The 12,964-nt window shown below is 60.1% G+C and overlaps 1 protein-coding gene across 9 annotated transcripts in view; it reads left to right on the top strand.

The window, feature by feature from the left end:
* The window catches only part of DAGLA (diacylglycerol lipase alpha), a 72,726-nt gene that overhangs the window by 43,111 nt on the left and 16,651 nt on the right, over positions 1-12,964 (top strand). For 7 of the 9 annotated variants that reach the window (XM_043871899.1, XM_043871936.1, XM_043871953.1 and 4 more), the window contains 8 exons: positions 1,055-1,193; positions 1,528-1,739; positions 3,284-3,385; positions 4,238-4,376; positions 7,496-7,583; positions 9,612-9,746; positions 10,272-10,349; positions 12,151-12,275. In XM_043871899.1, coding sequence (XP_043727834.1) covers positions 1,099-1,193; positions 1,528-1,739; positions 3,284-3,385; positions 4,238-4,376; positions 7,496-7,583; positions 9,612-9,746; positions 10,272-10,349; positions 12,151-12,275 — 974 coding nt within the window. In that variant the 5' untranslated portion in view covers positions 1,055-1,098. Of the gene's footprint in view, positions 1-285; positions 541-1,054; positions 1,194-1,527; positions 1,740-3,283; positions 3,386-4,237; positions 4,377-7,495; positions 7,584-9,611; positions 9,747-10,271; positions 10,350-12,150; positions 12,276-12,964 lie in introns of those variants that run through there. The other 2 variants (XM_043871917.1, XM_043871961.1) reach the window with 2 other exon arrangements.

Genomic DNA, 12,964 nt, shown 5'->3' with positions numbered 1-12,964 from the left:
CTGTCGCTGGGGTTTCTCTGTTGAGTTGAGCGCGGGGCTACCCTGAGCCCCTCCCCCGTGTCTCCCCACCAGCCCCCTGTGGGGAGCCAGTGGCCTGCGCCACTGCCCTGGTTCCTGGGGCTCTTGGGAGGGGAGGACCGGACTCCTGGGCCCTTCTCCCCAAGCTTCCCTGCGGCTAATTTGAATTCAGCTACTTCGGAGAGTTGGGATCCAGGCAGTAGAGACTGCATGGCTCAGGTGGAGCATGGAGGGTGGAGGGTGGCTGCCAGGAGGATGGGATACCCCCAGGGCTCACCCACTGCCCTTCCGGCAGAGAAGCTGGGCACCCCAGCGACACTCCTGACCGCCCCCCCCGGCCCCCGGTCTCAACCAGGTCCTTCCCTACCAAGGGGCGTCGCTGTGATTGGGGATTCTGTCTGATGGGTGCAAAATCAGGTCATAGAGTGTCCTCCTGGCATTCCAGCAAAGCACGAAACAGACCTCATTCAACAGATATTTACTGAGCACCTACTATGTGCTGAGTGCTCCCATCCTCCATGAGTGAGTGCCAGCCCCACGCGTGCGCTCACCCCCACCTTCCCCAGCGCCTTCAGCCTTCCACCTCCCTGGCTTGGCTGATGCCGGGAGACAGGCTCAGGCTTGGGCTGGGAACCCCCCACCCCACACCAAGGACTGCATGCACTGGATAGGTGGGTGGGGGTCCCCTGATCCCTTGGAGGGGGGCAGGAATAAGCCCAGGTCTTTAGTGGAGCTTAGCAGTTCCTGTTGGGGTAACCCCAGGCTGAGCTGATCTCAAGGGGCCTGTGCCACTCTTGGGGACAGGCAAGTCCTCGGGGGTTAGACTGAAGCCAGTGTCTGGCTACTGCAGTTTTCCACACTGGCTCCAGGGGGATGGACATGGTGGGAGGTGGGTCCTGCCCAGGGACGGGACTGAAGCCCTGGGGATGTCGTACTAGGAGGATGCCCCTGCTGCTGGGCCTGCCTGGCCAGGAGCACAGTGGCCCTGGATGCGACCGCGGCCCGGGCAACCTGGGGGTCATCTGCTCTGTTTCAGGAGGTGAGCACCAGGCCCGCTGAGCCTCCGCAGAGCCGCCAGCCATGCCTGGGATCGTGGTGTTCCGGCGGCGCTGGTCTGTGGGCAGCGATGACCTCGTCCTGCCAGCCATCTTCCTCTTTCTGCTGCATACCACCTGGTGAGCCTCAGGGCCATTCACAGGCCTGGGAGAGGCCTTCTGACCCTCTGTCCTGACCCTGTCCCAGGAGTCAGCGCTGAAACATCCACCCCCTTTAGGGCAATACCCGCGCGGAGCCCAGAGACCCTGCTTGGCCACTCCGGGAGCTGACCTAGCCCTGGGCTCCCTGCTCCCACTGCCCTGTCCCTGGGCGCCTGTGTCCTCAGAGGGCCCTGCTGCCTGGCGGACAGTGGTCCCCTGCCCAGATCACTTAAGCCCTTCCTCCTGGAGTCCAGGCTGGGCGGGGCCGCCTGCCAGGGGCCGCCTAGCCCCTCTAATGTACACATTCCCCCAGGTTTGTGATCCTGTCCGTGGTGCTCTTCGGCCTGGTCTACAACCCGGACGAGGCCTGCTCCCTGAACCTGGTGGACCACGGCCGCGGCTACCTGGGCATTTTACTGAGCTGCATGATCGCCGAGATGGCCATCATCTGGCTGAGCATGCGCGGCGGCATCCTCTACACAGAGCCCCGTGAATCCATGCAGTACGTGCTCTACGTGCGCCTGGGTAAGGGCCACCCGCCGTGGGCGGGGGCTACTCCGGCCCTCCCCACCCCCACCCGCCTCCTGTGCCTAACATTCATTCAGCCAGCACCGAGGGCCAGCAGCGAACAGGCAGACTCCCTGCACCCACTTCTGGACCAGGCATGGGCAGACTGCAGCCTGGGGGCCAAATCCTGCCCGCTGTCTTTTTTTTTTTTTTAAATAAAGTTTTATTGGAACCCAGCCACACTCAACTCATTTGGTACTTACCACCTCTGGCTGCTTCTGCACAACCATGGCAGAGCTGAGTCACTGTGATGGAGAGTATGACCCACAAGGTCTAAAATATTTACTCTCTGGCCCTTTATGGAAAAAGCTTGCCGACCCCTGTTCTGTCTCGGCTGTGTGTGTCTCTTCAGCGGCTTTGTGATCCTTCCCCAAACAGCCCCTCCTCCTCGTCCTGGGGAGGCCCCTCAGGAGCCTAGACCAGCTCCCTGAGGACACACCTGTCTCCTCCTCCTGGACTCGGGTTCAGCCGCCTCCCCCGGTCACTCCTGCTGGACACTCTTGTGCTCCCATGGCCTGAGCTTAGCCCTCTTCCTGTGTTAACTCAGGGAGGAGCCCTTTGTTGGTCTCATTTTGCAGATGAAGAATCTGGGGCCCAGGGAGGTTAATTAGCTCCCTCAAGGTCACACAGCTAACAAGTGTGCAAGTGTCAGAGTTGAGATTTGAACCCAGGTTGTCAGACTCCAAAACCTGGACTCTTGGCTGCCACCAGGGCTGCCTGTGGAGCTGGGGCTTCCAGTGCTGTCCCCGGGGTGGTGGGGGGTGGCGTCCATTCTCCCCCCTGCTCCCCACACCCAACTCCATGTCAGCCCTGGGCTCAGCCCTGGACAGGGCACCTTGAGCAGCTGGTTCGCCCCTTTCCTCTTGTTGCCTCAAGTGCTGGAGGCCGCCTCCCCGGGAACGGCCATTTCCATGAAATGAACACCCTGTCCTCCAGTTCTCACAGCCCTGAACTGTGGACCTCCTCACTCCCATTTTACAGAGGAGGAAGTGGAGGCTCAGAGAGATTAGGTAACTTACCTAAGATACAGTATTAGTTGCTCAGTTGTGTCTGACTCTTTGTGACTCCATGGACTGTAGCCTGCCAGGCTCTTCTGTCCGTGGGATTCTCCAGGCAAGAGTACTGGAGTGGGTTGCCATTTCCTCTTCCAGGGGGTCTTCCCAGCCCAGGGATCAAACCTGGGTCTCCTGCATTGCAGGCAGATTCTTTACCACTGAGCCACCAAGGAAGCCCCACATCTGATCCCAGAGTTCACCGATACAACTCTAATTCCTGAAAGAGCAGGGAAATGCCTCTTCATCATCTGCCTTTGTAGTCACCTTGTCAGGGAAGTGTCAGGGCCGAGGGCACGTGAGCCAGAGCAGGGGATGGGACGGCCACACTCCCCGGGCCTCTGCACCTTGAGGCCTGAGAGCGGGGCAGTGGGTGGTTTGCTGCCGAGGAGCCGGGCCCAGGTTCCAGGGCCTCCCCGTCCTTCAGCCGGGACCCTGCTCTGCTTGCAGCCATCCTGGTGATCGAGTTCATCTATGCCATCGTGGGTATTGTCTGGCTCACCCAGTACTACACCTCCTGCAACGACCTCACTGCCAAGAACGTCACGCTCGGTATGTTGGTCGGGCCTGGGGTAGGAGGGCTGGGCCAGGTTAGAGAGGGCAGTCCTGGGGTGGAGGGGATATAGCATCCTTAACCCTGGGCTGGGGGCTTCCCCGATGGTTCAGTGGTAAAAGAATCCACCTGCCACTGCAGAAGACATGGGTTTGATCCCTGGGTCGGGAAGATCTCTTGGAGCAGGAAATGGCAACCCACTCCATTATTTTTGCCTGGGAAATCCCATGGACAGAGGAGCCTGGCTGTAGTCCATGGGGTCTCAAAGACTCAGACACGACTGAAGTGACTAAACAGCAGCGCATTCCATGAACAGAGGAGCCTGGCGGGCTACAGTGCAAGGGATCTCAAAAGAGTCATGAGTGACTGAGCACTCATGCAACCCTGAGGTGGAGGGGACATAGCCAGCCCTAACTCTAACCCTGGGATCGGGGGTCCAGGGGCCAGGTTAGAGGGCAATAAGCTCAGGCACCTTGAGACGGAAACAGTTTCTGTGAGCTCGGCTGACGGATTGGCTGGGTGAGGCTGTAGCCTTCATCCTGAGGTCTGCTGTCCCCCCACTTGGGGGCCCTGGTCTGGGGGTGCACAGCAGAAGGCACAGAGCTGACCAGGGCTCTGGAAACCCACATAGCCATCTGCTCTGTGCCAAGGATGGGCCTGGCGGGGGGGCGGTGGAGGGTGGTCACAGTTCAGCAGGTAACGGCCGTGTAGCTGGAGGTTGGGGCTGGGGTCTTTGGAGTCTGGCTGTCGGGCCCCAGAAGCATTTTGAGGTAGGGAGGCCCCAGTGCCCCTTTCTTTCAGAGAGGTGTCCCCAGTGCCATGCCCCTTGGCTTCCCACCCCTCCTCCACAGGGATGGTCGTCTGCAACTGGGTAGTCATCCTGAGCGTGTGCATCACGGTCCTCTGCGTCTTCGACCCCACGGGCCGCACCTTCGTCAAGCTGAGGGCCACCAAGAGGAGGCAGCGTAACCTGCGGACCTACAATCTGCGGTCAGTGGGCCGGGCGGGAGGGTGGGACTTGCTGACCCCAGGCAGGCAGAGGCCGGCCCCGCACCTCCCTCACTGCATCTCAACCTGTGTGAGTCCCAGGTGCTGGCCCAAGGCTTACCTCAATTTCCTGGTCTGTAAAGTGGGAACGCAATCATTTCTGCCTCATGCAGCTGCCGTGAGGTTTATCAGAGTGATGAACATGGACGCTCATGGGAGCTTCGTGCTCAGATCATCTTCGGGACTGAAAACATGAGAGTAATAGTAGGAAGCACTTGGATAAGCAAGCCCAGAGGTGCACGTATTAACTTACAATAACTCCCCGAGGTCGCTGTTCCTGTCATCCCCATAATACAGATGAGGAAACGGACACAGAGAGGTTATGTGACTTGCCTGAGGTTGCACAGCTGGTGAACAGTGGGGCTGGGATCAAGCTCAGACAGTCTGGCCTTAGAGCCCTGACTCTTAACCACTAGGCGAGGCTGCCTCTAGGATTAAGGGGGCTAGAGGAGGTTAACCAAGGCAAAAGGCTTCTTGCAGTGGGGGGGATGTTTTGCACAATGTTTTGGAGAAGGAGGGAAGCAGAGAAAATGAGGCAGGGCGTCTGGGATGGTCACAGAGTTCCTGTTTATTGAAAGAAAAAGAGCAGAGGGGCTTTCAGGGTAGGCCACAGTGGCTCCCGTTCATCGAGCTTCTGTCCTGGGTTGGCCCTACACTTCCACAGCAGTCTGTTTCATCCCTTTGCCAACCCTGGTGCGGCTGTGAGACCCATTCTACAGATGAGCGGTCCAAATCCCAGGGAGGGCAGGCCACATGCCCGGGTCAGGGTGGTGGGGGAGTGGAGCTGGCACTCCACCCCCAGCCCAGGGCAGCAGGGTTGGGAGCCCTCACCCAGGGGAGCGGGTTGCCTGGGCCCCCACCCCACCCTCCCATGCCCCTCCATCCAGCCCCCCGGGCCCTCCACGTCAGCTGGGCCCTGGAGCCAGAGCTACACCCGCGCCTGGACTGGCCACCTCCCAGCCCCAAATGCCAGGTTTGGGAGCCAAGGCCCCAGAGCCTGTTGTTCCTCCCGGCGGCGCAGCTGGCCACCACCACCCGTCCCATTTTGCTCATTCCGAGCACATGCCCCCACCTGACCTGGTTTCTGGACTCCTGGGGCCCTGGGGGAAAAAAAAAATTCCCCTCCCCTACTCTGGATAATTGCCTTTGGGGCCCAGGGCAGCCAATGCCTTTACAGTGGGGGTGGGGGGGAGGGGGTGTTGGTGGTGGCTGTCATCTGAATTAGTAAGTCTTCCGGGCCCTGTTTGGGTTGTAAGAGGTCTCAGGCTCCTAGACCCCCACCTGTTGTGGTTTCTCCATCTCTCAGATGGGCTGGAGGGGGCAGCCCAGTCCACGACTGCGTTACTGTGACCACCTCTCCGGCTCTTCCCCCGGCCCCCTCACTCTGCTCTTAGACCAACAGAAGTTTTTCTTAACAAGGACATTTTTCAAGCCTGCTGACCCTTCATCCGCTTCCAGGTTTGGTTTTGTGCACAAGTCGTGCTGCTCCCACACCGATGGTTTATTTTAGTTTCCGGGAGTTAGGTTGCTGCTCAAGTCCTGGGCCCTTTCTTCTTCCGGTGAAATCTGGTAGGATTTGAGATGGGTTCTTCCCACCACTGCTCCTTGGGAGCCTGACCTTGGATCTCTGCAAGAGTGTCTGCCCTCCCTTCACTTTAGTGAGCCCCAGGGCAGAGGGGTGCAGGTCCATGAACTTTCTGTCCAGACCGAGTGTCTTGGTCTCTGTAGCCCAACGGATGTATTAGGCCAAACTTGTCGTTGGCGCCATCTACCCCCTGGTGGGCATAAAGGGTACTGCAATATAGTATACAGGACTTAATCTGCCAGGGGGAAGGGAGGAAATTGTCTTTGAATGTTTGACCACCAGTTTGGTTAGAAAGAGTTAAAGAATGTGATGCTCTGGGAACTTAGCTTAGCTGGCATGCTGTCCCTTCATCCAGCCCCCAGTAGGGGGGACATTGGCTTAGGATATGAGGCTGCCCAAGTCCCTTAGGGCTGGCAGGTTCCAGAAACAGCAAGTCCCTTGCCCTGTTTCCTAACCCCGTCTTGTCGCCCTGACGGCGCTGTGGCTTCCCCGTCCTTGTGGCCCATAGCGCTGTGGCACCAGGATTGGGAGCAGGAAGCGGCTGTTAGCTGCAGAGAGGAGGCGGAGGCAGCGACCGCCTGGCCTGTCACTCCTGATGGATGCTAAGTGCCTTGCAGGCATCCAGGGTCATTCAGAGCCTGCCCCTCCTGACCACCCAGCACCAGGCTCTGAAAGGGCTGGCGGGGAGGGCGCATGTCACAAAAGCCAGCCAGCCCCTCTTGCTCAGTCTGGAAATTTACATTTTTAATGTTGGATCTGTGATCTTTATGCTCAAAACACACACCGACCTCTGGACACTCAGTGTTGGAACGGTCTCCGTGGATAACCGGCCAATCATTCTCGCTTTGAGTGCAGACCCCTGGGTACCCTGCCTCCCCATCAAAGCAGACATACCCATTGGGGCTGGGGGTAGAGGCAGGGGAAGGGCAGGGGCCCTCTCCCTTGTAAGATAATGGATCCAAGGCACTGCAGCATGCTGAACCTCATTCAGCCCCTTAAGCTTCCCCAAGTACCGAGATGAGAGAAATCCTTTCTGAGAGGGGAACAGGTCTGGCCAGCAGGTCTGCTCCCAACGTGGAACAAATCGGCAGGGAGGCCCAGCACCCTGCCGCCGTCTCCCAGGGCCCTTGGTTAGAGCCTTTGGAGTGGGTTTCAGGGCGGACCCCAGTTCCGGCTCCCAGCTCCGAAGCCCCCCGGGTGTGTTGGTGTCCCTGTACCAGAGGCACAGGCCCCGGCCTTGGCCAGCAGCGCGCCATCGTAGGCCAGCAGGAGCCCCTCAGGGAGAGCCCTGCAGGCTGACAGCTCACTGGCCACCCGGCTTTGACCGGGCCCAGGCCTATTGCCCCCCCAGACCCTCCTGCCGGGGAGCCCTTTGCCGGGGTCCTGGGAACAGGCTGCTCTGTTACTGTAACATCTAGGCCCAGCTCTTCTGGTCCAGCCCTCTGACCTCACACATACCAACTCTCCCCCACTGCAGGCACCGCTTAGAAGAGGGTCAGGCCACCAGCTGGTCACGTCGGCTCAAAGTGTTCCTCTGCTGCACTCGGACGAAGGACTCCCAGTCAGTAAGTACTGGGAAGTCGCTGCCCTGGGGCTCAGGTCCTCCTCTCTGCCGGGTTGGGTGAGGCTGGGCTTTGAGCAGGACCGGAGGTTACAGCCTGCTCCTCAGAGGACCTGTTGTTATTCACCGCCCGACTCCCTCCTTCATGTGAAACAGCCCTTCCCTTCCTTTGTTAAGGGACAGAAAAATGGGAAGACCTTTTATTTGACCCCCTTGGAACTTAGAGATGAGTCTAGGAGAAGAGGTACTCAAGTATCAGGGTGACCTGAAGACGAAGCAAAGCAAGCAGCATCTCACCAGCCACAAGGGCTTCTCTGGTGGCTCAGTGGTAAAGAATCCGCCTGCCAATGCAAGGGACATGGGTTCGATCCCTGGGTCAGGAAGATCCCCTGGAGGAGGGCATGGCAACCCACTCCAGTGTTCTTGCCTAGAGAATCCCATGGACAGAGGAGCCTGGCGGGCTACAGTCTATGGGGTCACAAAGCAGTCAGACTAAACCACATCCAGCTGCAAGTCCTTCTGTAAGATCAGCAGCCATGTGGTCAGTGCGGCCGTCGCTGTCCTCCGCACCCACTAGGGCGCTGCAGAAGGAAGGTGGGTCAGCAGCGGGTGGCCCCCTGGTGGGGGAGGGGAGGCAGGGCCCTGGGGAGCCCTCCGTGGAGCGCCCCCCAGTGGAGCGCCCCTGCAGTGCTGGCAGGGTCCTTAGGGATCATCTAGCCCCACCCCTCATTTTGCAGATCAGGCAACTGAGGTCCAGAGAGGTGGAGTGACTTGCTCAGCGTCCCACAGCTAGGTAGTGGCAGAGCCAGTGAGGTCAGGAGACCACTCCTGCCCAAGCCAGACAGCAAGTGCCCTCCATGGAAGCCACCGGAAAAGCCTCCAGTGGCTCCTACCCACCCGCAGCCCCTGCTGAACCATAGAGTGAGTAAATCGAGAGTAAGAAAGCCCCGCCCACCCCGGAGGTTCCCTGGTGGGTGGGAAGCACCCCCCACGGGGCTCTCTGGGCCGGGTCTCATCCAGGGCACACCCACCCCTCCTGGCAGGCAGATTGGGGGCTGGTGTTGGACCCTGGGGAAAAGGCTGAAGTCTTTTCTCAAATAAGGCAGGGGGGGATCCCCAGAAGCTGGGTCCCACCAGACACTGATGGTGATCAGGTCAGGTCAGGTCAGGTCCCGCCCAGAGTTTTGATCAGCTCATGCTGTGTTGCTCAAACATTTGCACTGGATGCCAGGATTTAAAAATCGGGGGCGTTTGTGTCGAGTTCAGTATTTCTAGATTCGGCCCTTGCATTAGGCGTTTGAGTTTGCAGCCCTTGATTTTTCTTCTCTCACAAGTGCCAGACGCTCAGGGGCGAAACCCAGCAGGAGAAAGCTGGTTGCCATGAGTCTGTTCCCACCACAGCCTCTCCTGACAGGTTAGGGAAGAGGTTCCAGGCTTCCACTTGTCGGGAGGCAGACAGGCCTCTGCACAGGACTGGCGGGGTTGCCTCTGTCCTCACGACCTCCCCCAAAGCCCCGGCCCCAAGCACGGGTGTCCTGAGGACAGAGTTTGCAGGGCAGCTGGGGGCCAGGGGCCCCGCATCAGACGTCCCTTGTCCAGGCACATGGTGGGGGTCCCTGCGCCTCCAGCTGTGGGCAGGAGGGGGAGGGGGCCTGAGACCCTGGGCTCCAAAGGGCCCTTGGCAGGGCCATTCAGGGTCACAGCTGGAGGGAGGCGGGAAGAAACAGCGTGGAGAAAAGCAGCCAGGAGCTCAGTTTTGGCTCCTCTGCTGGAGAGAAGGGTGGAAGGAGAAACAGGCTGGGCCTGCAGGCCTTGGTTCCTAGTCCTGGAGCAGGAAATGGCTTGGGGGCGTCAGGCCGGTGCCTGAGTGCTGAAGGAGTGCCAAGGACAGGAGGGCTGGGAAGGGGGGGCCAGAGAAGGGTCCCTGCAGAGGGACCCAGAGCGGATGCCCATCCCCGGACATTCACGCCCGGCCTCTGTCCTCTCTCCTGCTCCCTGCCACCGCCCCCCGCCGCCTCCCCGGACCACGTAGGACGCCTACTCGGAAATCGCCTACCTCTTTGCCGAGTTTTTCCGAGACCTGGACATCGTGCCATCGGACATCATCGCCGGCCTGGTGCTGCTCCGGCAGCGGCAGCGGGCCAAGCGCAATGCCGTGCTGGACGAGGTGAGCCCACGCGCGAGTCGCATCCCTACACTGCCCTCTGCCGAGGCCGTCCCTGCCGCCCCCAGGTTCCACGCTCCCCTCCCTTCCCCAGCTCACCCTCAGCCAGCCACCCAGGGCCCCTGCTCGAGCTGCTTCCTTCTGCAGGGCCCAGAGGCTGTCTACACCCATCTACCATCTAATCACAGCGGCCCCACGACCCACCCAGTGCTGCGCTCCAGCCTCCGTGCTTGCCTCATCACCTCCCCCCTGCAACTCGCCAGTCCTAGCTGGGGTCTCGCAACTATGTTTTCTTCTGGCCCTGGGCCGGCTCCCTCCCCTAGCATGGATGCTTTGGGTGGAAGGGAAGCAACTGGATATATGAGGAGACCTCGGATTTGTAAAGCGGCCCGGTCGTGGAAGAGCTAGAAACCACACACCTCTTTGGGTTCTCAGGCCCTTGGGAGGCAGGCAGAGTGCAGAGCCAGGGCCTGGACCCCTTTCTCGGGCTGGGCCCGGGGCAGCCACCCTCACGCGCCTGTCTTGCAGGCCAACAACGATATCCTGGCCTTCCTGTCTGGCATGCCAGTGACCAGAAACACTAAGTACCTCGACCTCAAGAACTCGGTGAGTCAGGACCACCCCCACCGCGTGCCGGGTCCCTCTCTCCCTCTGCTGGGCTGACCCGAGCAGACCACCTGCCCGCGGCCCTTGAGGCACTGGCTGCACCTGCTCTGCTGTGGGTCCCGCCTGGCCCTCCAAGCAGCCCCCTTCCTCCCAAGCACACTCTGACCTGCCTCCCTCCACATTTGTCTGGTTCTGCAGGCCAACCCCCTGAATCGGTTCCACTGAGCTCAGAATGTTTGGCCCTGGCCTCCTGAGATTGTCAAGTACTTCCAGGGGCTGAGCTGCTGTTATTTTTGCCACGGTTGTTATTGTTATAAAAGGCAGCAAGACGTAGCACTTGGTTTCCAAGGGTTGTTTTGTTTTTTTTTTTTTTGAGTAGCAGGAGCTCTTCTCAAGCGCCTTTAGTAGAAACTCTGGCGTTGTGTGTCCCAGTGAAGAGGGGGCTGGTCCTAGGCTAGGGGAGCCCCTCACCCAGGGCTGGAACTGCAGCCAGAGAGCGGGCCCTGCGCTGGGAGCAAACAGGTTTAATGTGCGGCTCCCCACCGGGGTCTGTGACCTTGAGCGAGTCCCTGACCCGGCTGAGCCTATTCCCGCAGCGGAAGCGGTGCTGGGCCTGCCTTCCACCGAGAGCCCTGGTGGGGAGGAGGTGAGTGAACACTGGTGCCCGTAAGGACAGCGTTAGAAAGGATTCGGCCTTCACATCTGACTCACCTGGAAACGCCGGTTCTCCATAGGCCCCCCCGCCCAGCTCCCCAAAGCGGGCGGGGGTTGCATCCCTTCTCCAAACAGCCCCTCCGTAGCAGGCCCCCGGCCTGCCAGTCCCCGCCTCCCTCGGGGATGCCCGCCCGGCTCGCTCTCCCCTGCGGAGGGGCGGGGGCGGGGGCGGGGCCGCCGAGCCCCCAGGTGCCAGCGCCCCGCCCTCCAGGCGTGAGCCAGAGGTTAATTACCTCCTTCTGCGCCTTCCTGAAGAGCAGACCCAGCGGCCCGGGACGGTTCCATCCCTCTGGGCCCTGATTAAAGTCCTGCTTATTTCACTTCACGAGATGACTAATCACTGTCTTTAACTTTTACAAGGTGACTAATTCCCTCTAAGTGCAGGAGTCCCCCAGCGCCTGGGGCGCCCAGGACTGGGGAGAAGCGGCTTCCCTGGGACACGTGTGCCTCCTGACGGGCCTCCCTGGGCAGTCTGGCTGATAACAGCAGCCACCGGCCTCAGACGCTGGCTTTCAAACCAGCGCCTTTCTCAGAACGATCCCGACTGCCCCAGACGCCCTTGAGTCAAGCCAAGGTCTCCCTGAGTGCAGAGCACGGCTGGGGTGATTGGTCTGGTCCCCAGCATGTCTGCATCTTCAGGGCCGGCCCTGCTGCTTCTGGCCTGGGCATCCTGCTCCAGAGGGGAGCATCCAGGCCTCTTGGGGTTCAATTGCCCTTCCCGGGGCCTGATGGCCAAGGCGGGTGATTGTGGCTCTCACCTCCCCCTCTCCCCTTCTTGGGAAACCGGCAAGGAAATTGATCCAGTGCTCTGAGTGTTTTTCTGTCCCCAAATCATTAATTCTGAGATTGGAGCAACAGGACAGGTCTCGGGAGGTTTCGTGCCCTGGTTGCATGCAGATAATTAGGGAAATGCAATTATCATCTGGAGGCGTGTTCCCTCCTCCACGCGGGGTGGGGGTGGCATGGTCTGCTGCCTGTGGGGAGGGCGGCTCCCGCCTCCATTGCCTCCATGGAGGGGAGCCCGTGGGCGCCGAGGCTACAGGCGGGAAGGGCAGGAGGTAACCTTCCTCTGCCGCTTCTCTTCCAGCACGAGATGCTCCGCTATAAGGAGGTCTGCTATTACATGCTGTTTGCCCTGGCTGCCTATGGCTGGCCCATGTACCTGATGCGGAAACCCGCCTGTGGCCTCTGCCAGCTGGCCCGGTCCTGCTCGTGAGTACCCTGGCCTTTCCCCAATCCCTGCCAGTGGCGAGTGCAGAAGGGCTGAGGTCACAATGCCGGGCCAGCCCATGGTGGGGCCGGGTCTCCCTAAATGAACTGGACCTGCTACCGTGCCCCCTGCGGCCCACACCGCTGCACTTCTGCACCATCTCTGGGCCAGAACCTTTCTGGTTCTGCGTTATCATGGCTGGGGTTTTGGAATCACACTTTGTGGGTTTGAACCCATACTTTGTCATTTTCAGAGTCAGGCAAGTCAGCATACCTCTGCAAGCCTCAGTTTCCATCTGTGAAATGGGGATGGTAATACATACCTCCCAGAGCTGTTCTGAGAGGCTGAAATGAACCCAGCATCTGGCTGGCTTACCGCTTCCTTCCCCCCACCCCCCATCTCCCTCCCCGCCCCTCTCGACCACTCCCCTCTGCCCACATCCTCCCTTCTTCTGACTCCCCTCCTACTCCCCTCCTGTGCTCTGCCTTTCTGGAAGAAAGGCCTTTCTGGGTAGAGGCCCAATCCCAAGAAGCGTCTGGAAAGGCAGCAAGAAGGCCCTTTGTGAACGGCTCCAATCCTCTTCACAAGGAGTTGGCAAGACCTCAGCTGGGTGCCGCCCTTGGCCAACTGCGGGGGGTGGCCAGGGTGGACCCTGCTTTCCTAAGTGGGCCAGAGGAGGGCTTGGCTCCGT

The sequence above is a fragment of the Cervus elaphus genome, chromosome 2 (assembly GCF_910594005.1).
Source record: "Cervus elaphus chromosome 2, mCerEla1.1, whole genome shotgun sequence".
NCBI lineage: Eukaryota > Metazoa > Chordata > Mammalia > Artiodactyla > Cervidae > Cervus > Cervus elaphus.
The sequence above is the reverse complement of the archived record's forward strand: the minus strand, read 5'-3'. Positions and strand labels throughout refer to the sequence as shown.